This window comes from Neopelma chrysocephalum, unplaced genomic scaffold, assembly GCF_003984885.1.
Source record: "Neopelma chrysocephalum unplaced genomic scaffold, ASM398488v2 Primary Assembly neopelma1_24, whole genome shotgun sequence".
Lineage (NCBI taxonomy): Eukaryota > Metazoa > Chordata > Aves > Passeriformes > Pipridae > Neopelma > Neopelma chrysocephalum.
In genome coordinates, this window is record NW_020897693.1 from 2,227,974 (window position 1) to 2,251,933 (window position 23,960).

The window sequence follows — 23,960 nt, forward strand, 5'->3', positions numbered from 1 at the left end:
GAACTTCATACACTCCACAGCACAAAACAGATTCCAGAGACCTGGGAAATCATCACACATTCCACTGAGCTGAATCACTGTGTAAATGTTATCTTTGTTAACTATTTATTCCCTTACCCTTACAAGCTGGATAAGGGCACAGGAACCCACACCTCACTATCAACAGGGACACACTGCCCTTTTTTTGGTTTTTTGGCTCACCTCTTTTTCATTGCACTGATAACTGTGGATTTTTGCCAGCTGCAAGTAGTTCTTGGCTGGCATTGGAGAAAGAACTTGGCTGGTGGCTGGGTAAAGTGTGTAGGGATGATCCACCAGAACAAATTAACTCCTTGTTCTCTGCTGTATTTCTTTGAAACAGGTAGCTTTCCTTTAAATGTTGGGTGCTATTCAAATTCTCTGAAGTGCCTTCCGTTGTCCCAGTCTTAATTTGTTTATTAAGAAGCATTTCAAATGGCAAGTTAGATTCATGCTTTAAACTAGAGTGTGAAACATATGGAAAAAAACAACTTACAACCCCATCTCCTTACTTGTATACACCGTGAGTAAGAAAACTGACAATGTATCCACAGCCTACAGCTTTTGTGAAATAGGCCATCAATCATTAGTCAGTGCAAGTTTAATTCTGGACAACTTTCCAGCATCAGTGATATAACTCAGTGGAACTGCCAGAAAGCATTTTCCAGGACAAGTTAAATAGAATTTTTATAATAATGAGGCAAGGTGGTCTTTGTAGCATCCTGTTTTCAAACAAGTGTTTGCTCAGTCTTTTTTTTTTTTTATACTAGCAAATTGCTACTTCTTCAAACTGTAACATCCCATTAACTTAAAAAACCTAGTGTATTCCAAGTGTTGTGGGGAGCATCTTATGTCTCCGTTTGAGCACACACTATTGCAGAAAACAAACAGAAACTCTGTTTTTTAAAACAGAGCCTTTCTTGATACTTACATGTTCTTTAAAAAAAAAACGAAACAACTAAATTAACTTCATGCATTTGCAATGCTGAGGTCCTTTCTCAAATATGTAGAGTGAAAGACTTCCAAAGACCAAAATACCATTGGTGAAAGCTTCCTATGAAGTAGGTAGAAAGTACGAAGTATAAACTACAAAAGAGAACATTATAATCACAGGAAAAAAAGGGTTAGGAGTGTGGGAGAGGCGGGGTGGCAGCACCAGGCACACAGTTCAGCAGCCTTTCCATTAAAGCAAGGATGAGTACCTGTGCACGGTGCAGACTCCCAGGTGCCGTGACGCCCTCTGAGACATGCTCAGGCATCAAGGAGCTCAGCCTTGCAGTTCAACAGAGGTTACAAAATCCCTTAGATTAAAAACCACTTTTGTTTTCCAGTCCTGTAGACCTGAGAAGAGAGTGATGCACAGGCAGCTGGGAATCTAGCCCAAAGCAGCATATGAATTATACAGTCGACAGTAAAGACAGTAATTTCTAATGATTCATTTTTAACACTGTCATTTACAACCCAATATTAGTCACTAGAAAATGCTTTTGTTACAGCTTTGTTGTGTTCCACACTGCAAACATGACCCTCTCTTATCTTTTTATAAAAATGCTACCAGTATCATGGTTTGTGTTGTTCGACAGCGAGTCTCATTTTCACAGTTCCTTATCACACAAGCACATCTTTGTGCTTCCCCATCATTCCCACCACAGGAGGGGAAGCAATTTTATTCAAACACCCCAAAGCCTACAACTGTTTTGACTGCCATTTAAAAGCCAACCTCACCAGCTGAATAGCTATAGATACCAATCATATCAAACTAATCAATCAGACCCAGTTCTGACCCAGGCTGAGGTCCCGGAATGAGCTCAGAATGCTCCATGGATCAAGATTCAGCCCAACCCTCCTACCCTAATTTCAAAGGCATCTGTCCATGCCAGCCCTGAAAGGAAATCTCAAAAGAAACAAGAGGGAGGCTGTGGCTGAAATCAGCATCAGGAGTTTGAATGTTGCTTAGTTTTCATGTCAACTCCAGAATATCTCAAATAAAGAACTAGATGCCTCATTAGGGGAGTACTGTAGGCTTGCTACACTAAAGTTAAGGCTTCTAGTTTCATGGCATGCTTTTTTGTGCCTAACCATACATCTAAATGGAGCAGCCAGGGTAAAGAAAGGAGAGTTTATTCTACACAAACACATATAGGAATGAGAGAACAGTCCATGGAGACATCTCTATGCAGGAGCGGGCAAAAAAATATGGAGTGGTGATTGCTAAAAAAATGAGAACGGATTAAATATAACATAGCTGCAAAAGTAGATAACTTAGGGTGAAACCCTTTTCCTTCCACAACTGACACAGATGGATGTGCATGCAGAAAATATATACTAATCAACTGACTTCTGTGAATTATGCTGGAAAGAAACACGTGTCTTAAAAATTCATGAAGAAACCTGTGCTTTTCATAGTACATAATTTTACTGAAGTAAATTAAAACCTTGAGATAGATGGCTTATTAACCTATCTTTTGACCCAAATGATGGCAATACTGTGGCCTTCTGGGAAATGAGACACAAGATGTGTCTGTCCCTTGCTATTTCCGTGTCACATATACATCACAGGAGGGATATAGCACGAACAGAAATTGTGCTTTGTTTTTGCAGGACTTGACAGATCAATAACATTGTGGAAGTATTTTTATGACTGGAGGCTTGGGAGCAGTCAATCAGAGATAAAAGAAAGGCTGCAGTCTTGTGATGCAGAGAAGCTGAAGCATTAAATGTTTTATTCCAGCTAAGTAACAGTGACATCTCCCCAGTCAGTTCGTGGCCATGGTCTGCCTGCCTTTGGCTGTGTCAGTCAAGAAAAAAAGTGAAAACTCAACTCATAAATCACAAGCTGGTTGCCTTGAAATATGTAAGAATATAAAAATCATTATTGTAAATCAGAGCAAGATTCTTTGCATGCTCAGAGGACTTTTTGTTCTGATAAGGAGAAAACAGAAGCTTCTTGCTGCAGCATTTGCTTTATTATTTGTTTTCCTTGAATAAGTACCTACAGCAAGATGTGTTTTCATTACACAGATAAAACAGAATTATCAGGTGATATGGTCCAGATTAAAGGTTACCAAAACCCAAATAAATCAAACCTCTTTTTATTTGCTTCCACAGTTTTGCCTCGGAGTAGAGATGCTTGCAAAAAAAAGTTTTTAACATAGAATTGAATTAACTCAAGTTCCTACGAAGTTCTGCCCTTACTGTTTCTACGGCACTGTAAGAATTGTTTTCTGCCATCTCTTTTACCTTGCAAGGCAAGAAAATTATGTAGGAGTTTCAAAACAATCCTGAAGGTCCTTTGTTTTTCAGTCAAAAGCAGAAACCTGTTAAATCAGTAGTCACAGTGGGTAGCATACTAAAATCACTTGAAAAAAATCAACAGTTTACAGATTGATTAGTTGGAAAACATTGCACTTAGACACCTTAAAATACATGCAGACTTTGGAACTGAGTGTCTTTTCCATTATGAAATGGCATTAGAACGAAGAGAATTATTTCACCTACACAAAACATAAGAAGGCATACATTTTGTTAAAATAAAAGTTATTAAAATTAAAATAGAGAAGGAAAATATGGCTTCAAAGTCTCATCTCAAATTCCCAGGGAGAGAAACTACAAGCTGACTTCTAGGCAAGTTTGAAACAGAAGGTCAGCTCTGGACCTGCTGGCTGATGTCAGCTGGGGTATTCCCTAGGGACAGCCCTAACATGATGCTGAGGGAATAAACACCGAGAATGGCACAGGGGTATTAGGGTGGGCACAACAAAGAAAGCTTTGAAAGAAGATGACGGTCTGTCCCTTACTCAACCTGGCTCCTTGGTGCTAGGCCACAGGGAGAAGGGTGTGACCCAGAAAAATTCAGAAATCACGTGAAAACTGGCCTCTGCCACATTGCAGGCATTGCCCTAAAACAACACTGTCAGTACAAGGGTTGTCTCCTAACTCCATTTGCATACAAATCAAAGATCCTCAGCAGCTCACACACTCCATAAGGGACAAGGATATAACCTGCAGCCTGTTTGCTGAAAGATGTTCAAAGGTGCTGAAATAAAAAGTATGTGCTTGGAAGATTAACTCACCTCCAACAGCCAGAGGAGTCACATTATTTGAAAATTGAATGGTGTCATAGGTGAAAAGAATCAGTAAATTGATTACTGGCCCAGTAAAGGACTCACTCATCCTGGGCAAACCATTATCTCATCAGAGCAGGATCTAGAAAGTTACCACGACCTGCTTTGCTGCAGGCTCACAACCATGTTGATTCATTAGTTTATTTTAAAATATGTTTGTCGTATCAGTCGCTGATTGCCCGGCTGTGTCAGATACATCGTGTTCCCTCAGTCCCCCCAGATTCTCTCTGTGTTGCTTTGAAAAAATGGTAATTTCTTTTACCCATTTGTTTGGGGCGAATTATGGCTGTTTCTTCCTCTCTAGCATAAGCCCATATTAAAGTGGGCATTGTTAATACTTTTGAGAAGTTCTTGGTGAATTATAGTTTAAATCAGTATATTCTCTTCTTTCAGTAATTCCCTTCTCTCTACAACTTTCACTCCCAGATGTTCCCTACAGCTAATGAACATGCTGCTTTTCAGCAGGCATTGTGATTCTATTGTTTTTCCTTCGTTTACAGCTTAGTCACATCATCAGTCATTTTTTATTCTTTCTGACAGCCTGTTTCTTAATGATAAATTTGGTGTTACGATGTAAACTTCTCCCAACTATTATTCCTTTTCCTATGTTTGCATCCTATAAGATCAGCATCAGGAATATATCTTCAGAGCTTGCAGCTTCCTGGCAAGTCATATTAGCTGCTTGTAAAGCCTCTCCTTTTAGTGCTTATTTGTAGTTTCTGATGAGCAGTTTTAACAGTATTTTATGGTCCATGACAACCTCCATGCTCCAGGAGGTCTTGTCTGGATTGCTTTCATGGTATCATTTGCTGTTTATTTTCACAGTTCCTGCAGCAATACAGTAGTTCTTGCTATCCTTATGCCACTCCTCTAGCAGATTTTATCTCTCCTTTGGGTCATTTAGGATGTCAGTGTCACCTAGATTTTATTTCATATGGGGCTGGCAGCTCCTGTTCCTAAAATGTGACCACAAAAATTCATTCCACAGTAACCCTCTGGCCTACTCATGTTCAAGTACTTCAAAATAATTTGCAAAGCAGTGTACTTGCTGTAATTTTCATAGTTTGATCATTGCCTCTGCCCCCAGATCATTTCTGATTCTTAAATAACGTGGGATTCAGGCCTCCATCAAAAGTAGAATCCTCCCTTGTATTGAAGTACACAGAAGTATTTGATTTTTTAAAAATCAAGATGCTTATGAAAGCCTTTCCCTGTAGGTGACCCAGTCTCAATTCTGTTATTTTAGCGGGTTTATGTTTTTTTATGTAAACAATACAAATTTAGTTTCAAAAGCTACAAAAGATACTGCGGTCCATTACTTTAAATTTTTAAATATCCTGAATTTAGAATTAAACTGCTTAAAAATATTTTTTGTGCATAATTTTGTGTGAAAGCCCAAGAATAATAGCCCCAATAGACTGCACGTGATGTGAACTTACAGAGGGATGTGCCACGATATTTTTTTCCAAATGACATTCCATATGGATTATGAACTTCGCCCAATATATTTCAATAGGCATTTAAGCAAGCGTCTTGCCTGACTAACATTGGAAAAAAAATATTGGAAAAAAGCTGGAAAATAGCAGTGAAATACACAGTGAAGACAGCATGCTGTTCTGAGTTCTTTTATCTTCCCTCAGGAAGTACATTGCAGAATATTTCTGAGAGTGCTGCCAGCTCCTGCAATTATTTGTTGCTGGTTTTGCAAGGAACCAGTGATGCCAGAACTGATGCCTTCTCCCAAATGCCACTTCTTAGTGGAATGTCTCTCAGATGCCTCCCTTGCTTGGACATGAGCAGCACTTGAGATGTGGCAGGAGGGAGGCAGATCTCTCCAGGGCAGCAGCAAGTTAAGGGTGAGGTAGGAGGAGCAGGGAGGGACAGGGAGGGTATCTCCCAAATCTTAATGGTCTGTGAGAGGGCTACCAGGGTGCACCACCTTTTCCTTTCCCTGTGTGCTTCCTGTGTCCTCAAACGTAAGCGAGATCTTGAGTCCCGGGGGATAATTTCTCATCAGAGAAGGAAAACTGCAGGAGAAATTGAGTGAACTGGGTTCCACAGAGGAATCCTTGTTTTGTTGACTTCGACAACAACCTTGAGAAGCAGATGATGTGGGGAAATAGTGTGCTAAAGTAAAAAAACATACTCGTGAGAACAATGGATTGTATAATCATTCACAAACTCAAGAAAGGCAAGATGGAGGGGGCACCTACGTTTTCTTAATTAAATACATTTCTTTGTTCCAAGTCATTCAACGGCTTTTTCTTGTGTGCTTTAACAAAAACCATATCCAAGTTAAATATCAGTGTAGCAATGACTTTGTGCTTGCACTAGCAATTTTGAAGATACACGGTCAGCTGAGGATCCTGGCTAGTCCTGGCTTGAGCAAATGGATTAGAGCATCTTTAATTTATGAATTTTAAAAGTCAGACCTTTCCGAATGAAGGATTCATGTGTTTTTGTAGCCTCGGGGAAGAAGCCAGCTGTAAATGGCTAACCTTTATTGTGGGATTTCTGTTCTCTTCTATTTAATACACAAACTTATTCACCATAACAACCACTAAAAACTGTGTGGCATGAAACAGTAAAAAAAAAAAAAGGCAGCAATACCCATCTTTGAAGGAATACTAATTCAAGCCACCTTCAATTCCACAATGGAAAGATGAACAAAATACCATAATTCAGAAGGGCAGGCAATTTTAAAACTGGAAATATTGGAGCTGTTCCTCTTACGTGGATATAAATAATGACAAATCTGCTAAAATCTGTAAAAGTACAATGACTAATTTTAGCTTAAATTCTGTTCTGTCTTAATGAAGTAAATAACGTGATGTTAGATACACATGCACGGGGGAAATACATTCATAACATATGTTTAGAATAAGAAATGGGAAGTTAGAGTATATGAATGACTGACTTTCTTACAAGGTTTTATCACACTGTTTGCATTTTTCTCTATTTTGAAATGACAACGACGCAGTTTTGTAATTCTCCTAATTTCATAAATGTTTACCATACACAGCTAAACACCATCTAGCATAACACTGACATAGCTGCACTAAAGCTCATAGCTTTCATAGGGAAGGTCAGATTGCCTGTATGATTAGACAAAGACAACCTACTGGCCAGTGAGTCATCTACAAAATTGATGCTGTCGAACTGTGAACTTCATGTGTACTTTGTCACTTCTTGCTTGCTCACCATTTTGAGAAAGGCTCGAGGAGCAATTTGTTGCGTGACCTTTGGGGGATTTCTTGATGCCTAGAATCTGCAAAGATTGAAGTGGGTGACTGATCTATGATATTTTCCTAACACAACTATTATCTTTGTGGTTTGTGATAGCAGCAAGTGCAATTTATAGCATAAAAGAGGAGAAAACTTGTCAATGTATGATACATATTCTTGACCAAGGGAAGAAAAAAAATTTTATTCTCATTGCACTGGTTTTGGTTGAGGTTGAGTTAATTTTCTTCACAGCAGCTGGTATGGGGCTATGTTTTGGTTTGTGCTGAACACAGGGTTGATAATATAGAGTTGTTTTGGTCACTGTTGAGCAGAGTTTGCACAGAACCAAGGCCTTTTCTGCTTCTCGTACTGCCCTGATGGTGAGGAGGCTGTGGGGGTGCAGGGGAGGCTGGGAGGAGACAGAACCTGGACAGGTGACCCAAGGGATATTCCAGAACATATGACATCATGCTCAGCATATAAAGCTGGGGGAAGAAGAAGGAAAAGGGGAGCATTTGGAGTGATGGCACTTGTCTTCCCAAGTCACTGTTACGTGTGATGGAGCCCAGCTTTCCTGGATATGGCTGAACCTGCCTGCCCTTGGGAACTGGGGAATTAATTCCTTGTTTTCCTGCTTTGCTTGTGCACATGGCTTTTGCTTTACCTATTAAACTGTCTTTATCTCAACCCACTTTTACCCTTCTGATTCTCTCCCCCATCCCATGGGGGGGGAAAGTAAGAAAGCAGTTGTGTGGGGCTTGGTTGCTGGCTAGAGTTAAACCACAACACTCATACACAACCAAAGCACTATTGCACATTAAATTTCCTATGTTTTGTTAAAAAAACAGACCAGAAAACCATTTTTCCTTAAATTAAATGTCTCTTTTTTTATGGTGTATATAACAAAAGTTCTCCATTTCTCACTGTGCATTTTGTTCATTCTTCTCCTATGTCTTTTATTCCATGCAAGCACATTTGCTATTTTCATTCTCCTTTAAATTAGCTTCAGGTACTCTTCCCCCAGTCATGTGCTTTTCTTAACTAGCTCTTTTGTTCCCCTGCTAAAGCTTCATTATTTTGTCTACGTGACTTTCTTTCACACAACCACTCCCAAGCACTTGTTCAGTGCAGCTCTTCCTTCACAGTGCCTCTGTCTTCCCACAGAACTACCACTTCAAAAAACCTCTCTACTGCTGTAAATTCCCCCTGTGTGAGCTCCTATTTACCTTACTTCAACTCATTTAATCTATCAACTATCTGATCTATCAACTAACTAATCTATCTAATCTTCAACTAATTTAATTTATTTGGTTACTTCTCCTGCATGCACCTTCTTCATGAAAGTACTTCTTCACGAGTTGGCCTGATTTTCACAGCACCTCTTTGCCCATTTCTTGACTCTTTTATCCCAACTCTCATATTTATATTATGTTTGTCCATTGTACAATTGCTAGAAGCCGAACAGGAGAAATGGAGCTAGGAGAAAAGATCTGTACCAAGACTTAAAACATGCCTAATTTCACGTTACAAAGAGCTGAAGCTAATAGGACTGGTCAGCAAGGGATGCCATGAAACAGAATAAAAAATTTGACTCTAGGATGGCTTCTCTTCGCACACATCACCTCCAGGGAAAATGGGACCTGCTTCCCTGTGCTATCCAGGCAATATGATTCCACAATGGCCTGGAAGGATCCCCTCTGATAAGGACAGAATGTCTTAATATTTGTTGATACCCAACCCTCTTGCTTTTTGGAACTAGTATCAACAAAGCTATCAGCTATCTATCTGCTACAAACTGATTGGTTCATTAATTTTGTATGAATCACTAAAAAACTTTTAACCACTTCTTAATGCTCTGAAATACACTCTGAAAAAGATCAGAAGGTAGACTTCTGAATTCCACTCCCAGTATTCTTAATCACAAATTCTTAAAAGCATGAAATACTATGACAGTCCTCATGAGAGTGTTTAAAGCTACGGACTATGTGTCAGCTGACACTCTGCTTCCTCCCCCAGAAAAACATCTGCACACTTCTGTAAATAGGATTTACATTTTCATTTATCAGACAATATTGCCCTTCCTGAATAGGTAGAAAAATTTGGCATGCAGAAGTTTTAAAGTGTAAATTGATTGTATAGAATCACTTAGGTTGGAAAAGACCTTTAAGATCATCAGATTTGACCGTTAACCCAGCACTGCCAAGTCCACCACTAAACCATGTCCCCAAGTGCCACATCTACACATCTGAATGCACATGGACAGTGTACTTGAGAAGCAAAAAGATTCCCATCCACCACCATGGACTTAGGCATTACAAATAGAAATAAATACTTTAATACTGTCTTATAACTTTCAGAGCCTTATTCCCACATGACCTCATTTTTAAATGAAGGCAATGTCTTGGAGTGGCATTTAGAGTGTATGGAACTATGTACTAGAGCACAGCCATTTGCCTGTGTGCTTATTTTTTCAGTTGTGATTGAAGGAAAGAGTCCTTACCAGGCTTTGCAGTCTGTGTAAGTCAAAACAAATTCAATATGCTGTATTTCTGTGGTCTGGAAAGCAGATGCAGTTTAGAGGTTTCATCTAGTTTCTTGTTGTCACAAGTCTAATAACATCAGGTAGGTGACTCACTGCTCCATCTGCTGTGGTCATGAGTCACTGACACAATGCAAGGCACGCTGAAAAAAAAGGCATTATTGATTTGTTAGGTCCTCACCAGTCAGAACCTTCAGAACCTTAAAAAGAAAATACATCCATAAAGCAGTAAAAATGAGATCAAAGTCTGTTCATATTTCAAATATATAGGCGCTATCTTGCTAAATAATGGGCCATTAAAACTGAACAGTATTTGTATTCGCATAATTCTGTTTTTCCTGAGTAAAGTACAGCTGCTACTTGATTACTGTGTTTGAAAAGACTGTCAAAGACATACTGTGTGCTGATAGATCAATATTTCATGATTCCTCGGCATATGATAACTTAGCTACTAGAAAATTTTGCAATGAGAAGGCCAAAAGGAGATAATAGAACTCCACTCTCAACTCTGTAGCTGTGAACAGAAAACTAATATAAATCCCTTTCATCTTCAAGAACATAAAAATAAGCAAACCCCAAATTCTTTCTGCAATCTGTTCAACAAAGGCTCATGTGGTGTTCACCTACACCTGAACATTGCTCTGGTTCTGAGAAGGTGTGAAGATAAATACAATAACTGCTCATAATCAAATCTATGTGTGATATTTTTGTATTTCTTTTTAACAGGGTCTTGCTACTTTATGATTTAATGAACCTGCAGAGCAAATTAAAATAAACTAGAATGAGGCAAAGGTATTGCCAAAAAGTATTAAATTAGAAATTTTTCTGGACCCATAATTCTGAGAAAATTCAATCTGTTACCCTTCCTCTCATTGCAATCAAGTTTCTCCCAAACATATGTGAGAATTTCAGTGTCCTTAACATCTATTTACTTGAGAAAGACCTGAAAAAACTATGATCATTAACTCATTCTGCCCTAATTGCTTTGAAATGCCTAATTCTTTCCTAAATCTTCTCTAAGGCTCCCAGATGTCAGGTTGAGTTTAAAAAATTTATATATGTTTAATATATGAAAATGGTCAGAAAGTTAAACACTGAGCTGACCCAGCAAAATAACTGTGGGTTTTTATACTTCAAGTTATTCAGTCCCAACATTTACAAGTTTCCACGCTGTAAAACCTCACGTGAGTAGAAAAACATTTTTACCCCAACTTAGAGCTTTATATGCCCAAGTAATCTGATACAACAAATTATCAGTAAAAAGAGTAGACAATCAATACTTTTACCACATCTTAATCTGTTTGGAGAGCTTCTTTGCCATGGGAAACCCCTGACTGATACCGTACTAACAAAGCAAAGAACTTCACGAGGTAATTATACTTATTGCTGACATCCTAAACATCCTGGACTGACTCCAGCTGTGTGGTACAGCCTCTGGGAGGGAATTCACATGAACAGCTGAGACATATACAGCTTAAAATGGTGTAAACTGCAAATTTACCTGGTGTTAATTCCCTCTCTTAACTCTGCTCTCCCTCTCTCATGCTCTCCTTCCCCCTTCAGCAAGGAATTAAGGCTTTCTGTTTCTGGAATTTTTGCCTGCCGGTGATAGATTTTTTTCCTTTGTTGTACAGATGTTTGATGTTGTTTATACTCACATACTTCAGAAAGCTGCCTTTTCTTCTTGTATTATAGGTTGTATATTAGCCAGACATCTTGCTATTCTTTTTTTCTCCAGCTAACTAATTGATTGATTGTTCACAGCACAATTGTTGGAGAGGGAAGAGATCTCTATTAATTAATTGGTAAATGGACATGCAAAATAACAGATGTTCGAAACACAGAAAACAGAATATAATGTACTGCCTTTAAATGAATAAACAATGTGTGGGAAAAAATAAATCAAAGATGCTCAACTCCCTACCCTGCTGCTTTCAGGAACAATGGCCTTTTGTCTCAAAACTCATCCAACCAGAAGGTGGTTTTTATTCTCCAGAATCACTGATTCAGATGATGTCTGCCTTTGACAAGAGTTCATTCCCCATGATGGGGGGCCGTCTTTGCCTCAAATCTGCCTTAAGTGTCTTGTATTGCTGCTGATCTAAGCCTTGCAAACTCTTTTTAGGTAATATCTCTGGAATATGCTTTTTCTAACTATGTACATATTTGTTCTAAAATTATTCCAGCTCATCTTGTCTAAAGTCTAAGAAAAAATTATATATTGGAAAAGAGATTATATGTGCTTTTGTGTAATGTATTGGGGTTTGTGCAATATATGTGTTCAGGAAGAGATGCTTTTTAGCTGTGTTGGTTTGTCTTGGAAAAAGATTGTCTCTCTGGGTTGCACCTCAGCTATGAAAATTTGTTATAGTCCAAAACATATTCTCTGATATCTTTGATCTAATATCATTTTAAACAAGACTTTGCTCCAGTCTGACATAATAACCTGCTATTCATGGCTAATCCTATGTCCCCAGCAGCATGCTTTTAAACAGAAGCAATATTTTCAATAGACGTGACTTTCTGCCTGCTGTAAAAATGCAGTAGAGAGATTACAGGGTTTATGAGATTACACTAAATACAGATGAATTTTTACTTTTTTTTTTTTTGTTGTTGTTGTTGTCAGTGTTGCTTTAATCGTAGAAGATAAAAATAGTAGAACAAATGACCAGAAGAGGTGATCAATACTATAAACTCCTTCTGATCCTCAGTAATTCTCTTTAAAGATAGAGTGTAAGTCCCTCTGGAATATATGGGAATTTTCCCACTAGCCTCGGTGGGAGACGACCCAGGTTTAACATTCTCAGTATAAGTAATTAAATACTTATACTGAATTAGATAAGTGCATAGCACCATGCCCTCATATATTTCAGTCTTTCAGTAGGGCTGATGAGCTCAGGTACGTCATGGGAGCACAGTGAACTAGATCTGTTTTGTGTTAACCTGGTCACCTGACTCAACATATGAACGAGGCATGTTCACCCCTGTGCCCCTGGCTGTCCTTGCAGACACAATTACAGGTGCAGGACACTTCAGCAGCTCTGGGGTGAAGTGCAATTCTAAGCAGGCACCCTAAGGGTCCTGATGGTTCAGCTTAGAAGACATCATTTGTCTCCCCTGGCTGTAATCACAGTCTGTCTAAAGCCTTGTGTGCACAAGAAAGTTATTGTGAAGTAAACCAAGGTGAGAGAGGAAAACCAGAAGAGTTATTCTGCACTGACTTCAGTTGCAGATCTTTCACTCTGGGATACAAGTGCATCCTCACCACTCAGCTCAACCCCTGTCCAAAGAAAGCTCACTCAAAGGAGCTGGAAAAACTGAGTTCAAATCCATTAAAACAGTCAGAGTAACTGTGCTTGCATTGTAAGTTAACTCCACAGTACTTCTCCATGTTGAAAGAAGAATTTAGTCTTGATTCACTGCATCAATACTGAATAAAGTGTATGCTGCAGCATCTTGGTAATTGGCCAAACAATGCATGAGTTCATATCCTGTCAGCCCCATCAATGTCAGCGCTGGTTTTCCTAAACCACATTCATTGAAGGCAGTATGGGAGAGTCTTGCCAAGCCAGGGTTTGGGACTGTGGCCCTTCTCTCAGTGCAAGAAAGGGAGACTTTAGCTCTTTAGATCTACCTATTCTAAACTACTTAGTCAACTAACATTTATATATTTTTGGATTGTTTGGAAAATTGGGTTGAGGCCCAAATTTACAAACATATTACAAAGAAGTATCCAATTTCTAATCCATTTCCTTGGGAATCTGATGACCATATGCCTTTGGGAATTTGGGCCTCAAATAGTTTTTTTAAATGCTTTCATTGTACCTGATCTAAACTTCAGTTACTCTTCAAAACTAAGAAAATTAACATTCTAAATGTTACTTAAGTGTCACCTGTAAATTGTGAATGTTATTAAGCTCATTTGAGGCTGTGGGTGAACTGGAAACCTAACCATAAAAATAGGTGTGGAAAAGAGGAGTATCTTTTCTAAACATTTCTCTGGCAGTAAAGGATTGTTCCATATGCCATACTTCCTGCGATGTGATGGAACATAGTTCAACTACTGAGTGATTCCAGATAGCTACTAACGTTCCTTATTACTTAAATTGTGTACTCCAAGAGTTGGCAGCTACAAAAAGAAAAATCAAACTATTGTACCAATACACTCAGTGTATGGTGTGTCCAGAATGAAACCTTCTGTGGCACTGAACAGAAGCCTGATGTGCTGTGGCTGGGAGACTGAGGGAAGGGTTTCCCTCTGGGGAGGGACACAGGGGCCTTCCCATCTCTGCTGCTCTCTACTGCATTTCTGCCAGCATTCAGAACTGACTGAAGCTGCCTTGGCCTGACAATAGCACTGGGTTTATACTGTTGACTATTGTAATAATGCACTTACAGGACTTAAATAGTTTACTCACCATTACTTCTCACCCAGGCTCCAAAATAAAATGAGGCTTATAGGACAGCTCCCTCCTGGAACAACAGTGCTGCCCCAGAGCAGCAAGCTGACTGCAGCACAATCTGTCCATGAAGTTCTTGGGGTGAAGCACGAAGAGGAAAAGTAATGTGGGAATTGGGGAATACACACAGAGATACAAAATTATGATGTTATCTGAGTATTTTTTAAAAAAACTTTGAAAGGAATCAATCAGGGAGAGTGGGGTGCTGGCCAGCCAGATGCAGGACATGTCACTCCTCTGAGACCGAGCTGGTCCTCGGAGCTGAAAACATCTTTTGAGAGTCTTCGCCGGAGCCTGGAAAGCAAAACACATAATGGAGGCCACGCAGCTCTCACCGTCTCCTTCGCATCAAACCTATTCAAAACACCGAGAGAAGGAAAGTCTCGTGTCTGAACGGGAAACTCGTACTGCTCCTTTCCCTCAGCATCTTCCCCTTTCCCTCAGCATCTCTCCCTCAGCGTCTCTGCCCTCCTGTCCTCCCCGCTACCCCCGGGGTGAGTTTCTCTGCCCGGAGCCCCGCTGCCTGTCCTGCCCCTCGCATCCCCCGGGCCAGGGGCTCTAGCGGGGGCTGCGGGGCCGGACTAGCGCTGAGGTGCCGCCGGTCCCGCCCCGCCCCGCCCCGGCTCCGCCCGCCAGCCCCGCACCGCGGAGCGGCCCCGGCGGGAGCGGCGGCGGGAGCGGGAGCGGCGGCCACCGGGATGCGGCGGGGAGCGGGTCCGGGGCGGCGATGGGCGCTGCTGTGGGCGCTGCTGTGGGCGCTGTGCTGCGCCTCGGAGGGCAGCAGTGGCGGCGGGCGGAGAAGGGCCGCCAGCCTGGGCGAGATGCTGCGGGAGGTGGAGGCGCTGATGGAGGACACGCAGCACAAGCTGCGCAACGCGGTGCAGGAGGTGAGGGGGCGGCGAGGGGTGAGGGGGGTGGTGAGTGAGGGGCTCCTTCGTCCCGCGGCCCCCCGGGCAGGGCCGCACCTGCGGGCAGCGCCGCCAGCATCACCCGCGCCCGATGAGGGACAAAGGAGCGGGCGGGCGGCCCTGCCGGGAGGAGCCGCGGCCCGGGGCGGGACCTGAGCGCTCCCGGAATCCCCCCCGGCGCAGCAGCCGCTGTCCCCCCCCCGGCGGGGCGGGGATGGGATGGGGTGACCGGCCGCGGGGGTCCCGGCGCTGTCCCGGCGCTGTCGCTGTCCCCTGGCAGCCTCCCCGCCCGCTCGGGGCTCGCCGAGTGCGGGCATCGCTGCGATGGTCCCGGACAGCCGCCCTCCCGCAGCGGTGCCGGCGGACAGCGAGGCAAAGGTGCGGGCGAACAGTCCCGTCTGGATCCCAAGAGTGAGAAAGAACAGTACGTGGCGAGGGGAGGAGTGAAGGGAAGAATTAGTTATATTGTCTTGGTGCAGCAGGAACTAAGACACGCGACTATCCCAAACCAGGATTCAAAGCTGTGAGACAGTCCTGAAAACACGTGTTCAGAATGAGATGTAGTTCCGTGTCTTGATCTCAAATTGCCGGCCCAGAATCGCACAGGACCTATTTCAAAGCTAGGAATTGAGACCAGACCCCGAGCCATTGTCTCATACCGCTTGTCAAAAGATTTTGTCCCTGCGCTCTCCTTTCTTGTGTGCTTTTCCTCTCTTCTAAGAATCTTCCAGGTTCTCTTTTCCTCTCATTCAAAAATACATAGTCAAAAAGCCTCTGTAACTGGCAACCAGTGGGGGAAACAGACCTTAGTTTATTATAATTAGGCAATTTCTGAACTTCTGCTGTCATCTGGACAGTTGCTGAAATGTGCCTCTGTCATCCACTTCATTTAGACTGCAAACACATTGAGACAAAACATTCTTTACAGGGCAGCAAATATGCTTAGTTATTAATAAAGACGTTGTTGAAATTTCTGCCTGTTTTACTCTTCCTGTAGTCAGTTCTGGACTGAGGAATGGTCTGTGTACAGCACAAAATGTGTATTGTTTGAGCTGCATCTTAGCAGATAAATGCTTTACACTATAAAAGATTTGCAGCTGTTGTTTAAAATAAACAGACACACCAAAAAGAGAAATTTTATCTTGGGAAAAATTCAGTTGTTCAGCCTGGCTGAACTTGTGGCCTCCTAGCTCTGTTACAGTGGTTCCAAATAACAAAGGGATACAATTTATTCAGCGTTTGTGTTGTTTACAAGACTCATGCCCTTCTTCATCTGGCAAACAATGACAGTGGGAACTGAAATAGAGAATGAAATTCTGGGTGTATGCACCCTCATCTATAGGACTGCTGCTGTTGATTCTGAGGGGCTTTGTATTTGTCTCTCTATCCTGCCAGAATATTTTCTCTTCTTTGTCAGATAGGAAAGTCTGTCTTAAATCTTTAGTGGTTTTGTGGGAAAAATAGAAAGCTGGGCTCTTGACTGGCATCAGCCTGTGCAGATACCAGTTGTTCATTAGTCTGCACCCTTTTTCCTCACAGGGACTGACTTTGGCTCTAACAGCCCAGAGCTCAAGGGTTTAGCTCCCTACTGTTTTTCTAGTCCATTGGAAGAGCTGCTGTGCTCAGGGTCTGAAGCAGCTGAGTAAGCGTTCTCATCCAGGGGCATCTGTGCTAACAGCAGAATGTCATTAAACAGGGTGCTGCTAAGGGCTGCACAAGAAGCTTTGCTTCTTCTCTTTTGTGTAATTTTTGCTAATTTTCAGTTGTTTTTTGTTTTTGTTTTGTTTTTTTTTTAATTTGGCAGATGGAAGCTGAAGAGGAAGGGGCAAAAAAACTGTCAGAAGTAAACTTTGAAAACTTACCTCCCAACTACCATAATGAGTCCGACAAGGAAACCAGAATTGGTAACAGAACTGTTCAGACTCATCAAGAAATTGATAAGGTATGAGAAAACACGTATATGGTGAGCACCTTTACACACCTTTCCTTCAGAAATAAAAACAATTTTGTATGTTTTAGGGGGGAATAAAATAACTTGGAGCATAAACTTTCCTGATGATAATTACTTTGGGGTTTTATTGTGTCTTGCGTGCTTGATTAGTCACTGTGTAAGGACACATGTCATAAAAGGTTAATGCGAAATAATAATTTATGTTGAAAAACGTGCCTCCTAAAAACAGAACACAGCTACAGCTATTACACGGGTCATAAAAGAATGACCATCTCCTGCTCAGCCACCTTCATCACAGTGACATTTTAAATAGATAAGGAGGTAGCCTTGTCATCTACTTTTCCCCCTTAGAATAGCATTTAATATGAGTGACAGCAAAATGGGGAAAAAAGGAGGGAGTGGGTTAATTATTGAAGAATGTAAGACTGAGAGTAGCAAAGGGCTAATAAAAAATGTGGTTTGATATTTTGTTCTTCTTTTGCTGTGTCAGGTTACAGATAATAAAACTGGATCAACAGTTTTTTCTGAAACAGTTATTACATCTATAAGAGATGGAGAAAACAAAAGAAATCATGTAAGTGAACACATTTTTTCCTTTTGAAAATGAAACAAATACTTGGGGGTTCATTGTTCAGAAGACTGTGATAGAGTTCACCTAACAAAATTTTGGAATGCTTTAAAACACACAAAACCATTGGGGCAAGCAGTCAAAAATATTTGTGGTTTTAATTAATTTAACTTATGAATATTATGAATTGGAAGCAGAATTTCAGTGAGGTGTTTGATCTGAATATTCAATTTGTCTGTCAAATGTAAATGATAAATAACAAAGAGAGTTACACAGCCTTTTCCAGTGAGTGTGAGTAAACCCTTAGTATAACAGTGCTCTTGTATTTAATAAAAACATTGCTTTATAAACTTATAACAAACCCCTAATCTTCTATTGTGAGAGGTCTCTGGAACAATATATGGCTCTATTTGCTTTTCAGCCTAACACAGTGATGGACAATTGGTTGTGAAATGTCACTTTGGGGAGGGGGGAGAGAGGTGCGACAATAAATCCCCCTCCCCTCTGGAAATACAGTTGCTAAAGGATTCTCAAAGAGGTTTAAAAGATCAACAGTGTTCTTTACCTGAGTCTTGCAAACAGGTCCATTTGCTAAACATTGGTAGTCCCATGAGAAATTAAGCATGTAGCACTACCTAGAACAACTGGTAGGTTTTCTTTGGTTATAGTCTTACCAAAATGGACTCTTTTTTTGTGCTCTTACTAAGACTGTCTTTTTTCAGAGTAACTTACTTCCGGATCTTTCACAGAAGGAGCTCTTTAACTATTTTATAAAACACAGAATTTCTATTTTTAATGGATTTAAAGCCTGAAATTAGTGCATCTTTTCTTGTATCATCCTCTAAAGTTTTCCCTCTTTCAGCTCATATTTTTCACGCTGCTATTAAAGTCTGAGAATGGCAAGTAGCAAAAGAAAGGTTTTGTTTATGCTATACTTACTTTTTTGTTACTATTTTGCAAAGCTTATAGATTAAGTGGTAAATCAAGGTACAAAATGAATTGCAACTATTCTAAGCTATAGCCTGCTTTTATACAAAGTGTCAACAGTGCTTTTTAGTAATACGATATGTGTAATGAAAGCAATCCAAACATCTTTTTCAAGCAAATATGTTCATCATCTTCAAACCCAGCGTACAAAAGCAAACTTTACAACCTTCTTAGCAGTGGAACACACTGCTGATGGTGTTTCATAAAGTATTTGGCTTGCCTGTGGTGTCTAATCATTCTTCACAGCTGTAAAAATTACTTCTAAATTAACTTTCTCCAACCATATTAAGCTTCATATGTCAAGGGACATCTGCGTTTTCCATAGGGGAAGGTTGCCTCACTTACCAAGCCAGTGCTCCATCCAGAACTAATACTGTTATTAGTGTTCCAGCTGAAGAACTTGAGGGCTGAATGCAAATTTTTGTCAAACTTCATGGTGGCAGCCTTTTATGAAGGAGGCATAATCAGAACTGATCACGTTAGCTCCTAATCACTGAAATCCTGGGGCGCGTCATTCACCGACGCTCTCGCTGCAGCAGCTGCCGAGACAAAACTGCATTTGTTAATGTTTATTTCCCCTCTCACACTCATTTTGAACTTTCAGCATGCCCATGGTACAAACACCTTATTTAGAGGTTGCCAGGCTGGAGAAGAAGCTAAGTGGGAAAAACAACCTACGTACTTGGTTATTTAAGTAGAGCAAGGCAAACACTCATACATTAATTTGACTGAGAGATGCCTAGCAGAAGTAAATATGAAAATACTTGAAAACTTCAAACACTAAGGAGGAACATGAATCACTTTTGGTACTAGAAGGCTGAAGAACTATTGCAGGATTAATGTGATTGAGGACTGGAAAATTTGGGTAAGAGAAAGTGCTGCTGAGGAGAGATCTACCTAATAGACAAAAAATTTTGTCCAAATAAAAAATCACTCCCTTAGATATGTAAACTTAAGGCAAAAGTATTGGGAAATGAGTTGCGGCAGACTTTGCACTGTCTCCTTTGATAATTTTTATATACATTAATTTTTATACTTGGAGCCTCATGTGGGATTTCCTGGTCACTTCCCAGTCTGCAGGCTCCACAGACTATTGGGTAGTGTAAGAGTAATTCTGCTTCTTTGCTGCTAATTTTAAATATTAGCAACAAAGTAATACATGTGTAGGTTTTATATTCTCCAGGCAGTTAAAAAAGGAAATCTTTTGAGATTTGTTTGCAGATTACCTCAGTGATCTTAAAATACAGCTAGTATGTACTGTTCTGTAGCGCTCACCCTTACTACCCATCGCTGATTCATCCTTCTGTGCAGTACAACACAACAGGAGGTTTGTGTAATTGTGTTTATAAGTAGAGACAGTCATTAGAAAACGGTGATACTGACAACTCTGCCTGGGGATGGACACTTTGGTAGTAGAAGCTGTAGGGATTCAAGCTCTGGGAACAGGGCCACTCCCCGAGCCTTCAGATTGCTGCCTCCTTAGAACAGCACTTTGGTTTTTATTTTTGATCTGCCAAGTACAATACTTGCTATCACACAAGCTCAACTTTTATGCCTGTAGGGAAGAAATGCTAAAAACCAAACCAGTTTCATAAGTTCAGTTTATAGGCTTAGCTTATAAAAGTTAAGGATTCCCATAGCTCCTGCGCTTTGGGTACAAATTTGGGTGGTAAATATAAGAACTTTCCGAACACCTTCACAAACCACCTGCTCTGAAATTTAAACTCTATATAATTTATTACTGCAGTAATTTGTAATAACTGGAACCTTACAACTCTCAGTTTGCATTTATTTTCTGAGCCGAGTTATAAGCCTCTGAAACCACTGGAAGTTTTTCATGTGACATTTTTGGGCTTTGAGACCTGACACAAAATCCTCACAAGATTTGTCTTGTGGAGAGTCTGCACTGCAATAATAAATCCATATGGCTGGAATGAAATTCAGCACCGGAGAAGCAGCTTCATGGAAAATAGGTTGTGTCTGCTTTTTAAATCACGGTGCTTGTCCTCCTGAAGCAGGTACAAATACACATACATAAGCATATACACATACATACAGTGCAGATACACTATTACAGAATCATTTAGGTTGGAAAAGACCTCTGAGATCATTGAGTCCAACCTTTGACCGATCACCACCTTGTCAATTAGACTGTGGTGGCACTGAGTGCCACATCCAGTCGTTTCTTGAACACCTTCAGGGATGGTGATTCCACCAACTCCCCTGGGCAGTCCATTCCAATGTTTAACAACTGTTTCCATGAAGAAATTACTCCTGATGTCCAGCCTGAATCCCCTGGCAGAGCTTGAGGCCAACTCCTCTTGTCCTGTCACTTGTTGTCTGGGAGAAGAGGCTGACCCTTGCTTGGCTACAACCTCCTTTCATGTAGATATAGAGAGCAATAAGGTCCCCCCTGAGCCCCCTTTCCTCCGGGCTAAACACCCCCAGCTCCCTCAGCTGCTTCTTATTGGACTTATCCTCCAAACCCTTCACCGGCATCGTTGCCCTTTTCTGGACTTGCTCCAGCACCTCAATGTCTTTCCTGAATTGAGGGGCCCAGAACTGGACACAACACTCAAAACACTATATAAACATAAGGCATAATCTTCCACACACACGCTTTTCCTCTCAGGCAGTATTTCTCCTTGGCTTTGCATCACAGAGCTGTTCTCTTCAGACTGTTCTTCGTTACTGGAGGGCTCGTTTGACAGTATTTTTATGGCCAGAGGGCCATCGGTATTTGAAGTCTCCAGAGGAGGGATTGGGCTGTTTGCAATTTCAGGCAATGCAATCCAGCTCCTCAGAGGTGCTGCATTATCGGGAGGCGCCATTTACATTCCCAGACTGACATTCATGTTCTCAGGTGTCACTGAGGGCTGGCAGTCACCCCCAGAGATGTCAGGCTTTGATCCAACACTCTTGTGTCTTTAAAGAGGCCGAGCACAGGCAAGAGGTAGCTGGATGGGCACAACGTCTGTGGAAGGTTTTACATCTGTTTGCTCCTGGGTTTAAGGCTCAAATGCTCTATCATTTACTTCCCCAGGGAACATTGACTAGCTTGCAAATTAACAGAGTATTTTCAGTCAAAAGCTCAAGTATAGAGCCCAGCAAAAATTACAGCATTCCTTATTATCCTATGAAAGTCAAAACCTTTTCTGCCTTGTTGACTAGACCTATTTCAGTTGTGATACATTGGCCTAACAAATGAAAAGCAAGGAGGAAAAGTAAAAGGGAAAAAAAATTATACTGGTAAGATTTGCTGCACAAAGATTAGCTGCATTTCTTCTCAGTTACATTCAGAGTAGTATTTTATATAAGCTCTCTCTTCTAATTCAAAGCTAGGGTACCTGGGCTTTTTTCTTTTCTCTGTTAATTTGATAGATAAAAAAAGCAACACCTTCTTTTTAGCAAGAGGGGTTTTTTTGTCTTGTTGGGTTTTTTTTTTTGGTAGCTCTCAATTCTCTTTCTTGAAAGAGCTTTTTAGAGATATTGGTATCTAGACAGAGTGTACCAGGGAACTGGAAGAGTATCCCGCATTTCTCATTTAGCTTTGGCACTGTGGAACCAATTCCTTTCTTTTGCTTGTCCTTGGTGGTGGAGGCTCTTGAGGGCATGGCTGCCCCTTCTCATTAGTTACACAGTACAGGTCAGAGTTTCTTTGTGGGAGGTAAGGAGAGCTGCCTTCAGTGTGATTCTCTGCAAGGTGCTTGCTCTTCTTCCACAAAGGTGGGTGTGTGCCTGTATAAACACATGGATTTGGCACCCACCTTTTGCAAACACAGCAACTGTGTTTGTGAGTAATTTCAAACACCATCCTTAAGAAAGAGGTCCCATGATACCAGGCCTTTATTTCCGTGGGGAGAGGCTGCTGTTTGCATCCCTGAAGCTCTGGGCACGGAGGATGGCACCACTGTGAAACTGCCTTTACAAGCTGCCTTGGCAGGTTCTGGAAGTGACCATCAGTCAGGTTGTTGTTTTATCTGTGCAGATAGAATGGATGGCATCCATTTTATAATGGCCTATTTAAAGCACTTCTCAGCCTTTATCTTTAGTCTCACAGTAGAGTAGTAAAAAGAAAAAAAATAGTTCCATTTTTCTCTTTTCTAGAGAAAAATCTGGTTTAGGTGGTTAGGCTGTAGCACTTCATAACCAAGATTCCACTTCTCTGCAGATATCCAGAAGTGCTAAACTAACTGCTTGATTCTTATTTGGGCAACTTGATTATGATTTCACCGAGCATGTTCTCAGCCACATGTACCGCAGTTGCTCTCTTTGAGGTTTGTGCTGCTCCAGGGAGAGGAGTTCCTACCAGTGCTGAAGAGAAAGGAGGCTTTGAAAATTGAGAAGGAAGCATTAATGGAACAGAAATTGCAATTTTTCCATGAGTAGGAGAGGAGTTGGTGGCAGAAATTTGAAAATGCAGCATCTTGGTGTTGACTGCTGCTCCCTTTAGCATGCCAGTGTCTCAGGGAAGAGACTTGTTTTGGGCAATCTTACATTTGGGTCCAAAGTTTTTTGTTTCCTTTTTCACAGGACTTTTAGTCCCTGGTGACTTGCTCTCAACAACTATCAATAGACACAGTAAGTGCATTCCAGGGTTGAAATCCTGGTCTCTGTCTAGCAAAAAATCACATCATATCTAAGTCTGTTGGGTTTTGTATATTTAATAATTTAATTCCTTAGTTCTCTAAGTTTGCTTCTCTGTTGACTGTCCAGCCTGCTCTGTTGATGTAATGTGCTACATGATTAATGTCTGGTCTAGTACAGTTCTTTCCACAGCACCCACCCTTAGTTCTTAGTTCAGGAGTAGATAAGGCAAATTGTACTTGCTAGCTAATGCTCCAGGGGAGAATTGAGAGATCTGAATAAGCTGCATCACTGTTTTAAACTATATACTATATGTTATACTATATGCTATGCAGTAACTCGAATAGATTATCAAAGTTGTAACATAGGATAAAGCTTTCTGGAAAAAAAAAGCATGAAGAGCTTATGGTGTCAATCAGTTAAATAGTGAACCCTAGTTTCACTAGCCTTGTCTAAGGCTATTGCAGTGTCTTTTGTCACATCCTTTTAAAGCAGTTAAGCCTCAAGTGTTTGCCAGTCACAGCTTGCAGTTTAAAACAGAACACCTCTTGGAGGTATAGGCAAGGTTCCCATCCAGTCTCTAACTCCTGTAG

The 23,960-nt window shown here is 41.0% G+C and overlaps 1 protein-coding gene and 1 long non-coding RNA gene across 2 annotated transcripts in view; one reads left to right on the forward strand and one right to left on the reverse strand.

Moving 5' to 3' along the window:
- Positions 1-1,234: 1,234 nt before the first annotated feature.
- On the reverse strand, positions 1,235-10,029 carry LOC113974984. Its single transcript, XR_003536725.1, has 3 exons — positions 9,868-10,029; positions 7,344-7,410; positions 1,235-1,359 (listed from the first exon to the last, which is right to left on the reverse strand). It is a non-coding gene; the product is annotated as an uncharacterized LOC113974984 (long non-coding RNA).
- Positions 10,030-15,049: 5,020 nt separating this feature from the next.
- The window catches only part of DKK3 (dickkopf WNT signaling pathway inhibitor 3), a 28,686-nt gene continuing 19,775 nt past the window's right edge, over positions 15,050-23,960 (forward strand). Inside the window, exons 1-3 of the mRNA XM_027699834.1 lie at positions 15,050-15,253; positions 17,079-17,216; positions 17,716-17,799. Coding sequence (XP_027555635.1) covers positions 15,065-15,253; positions 17,079-17,216; positions 17,716-17,799 — 411 coding nt within the window. The 5' untranslated portion in view covers positions 15,050-15,064. The remainder of the gene's footprint in view (positions 15,254-17,078; positions 17,217-17,715; positions 17,800-23,960) is intronic.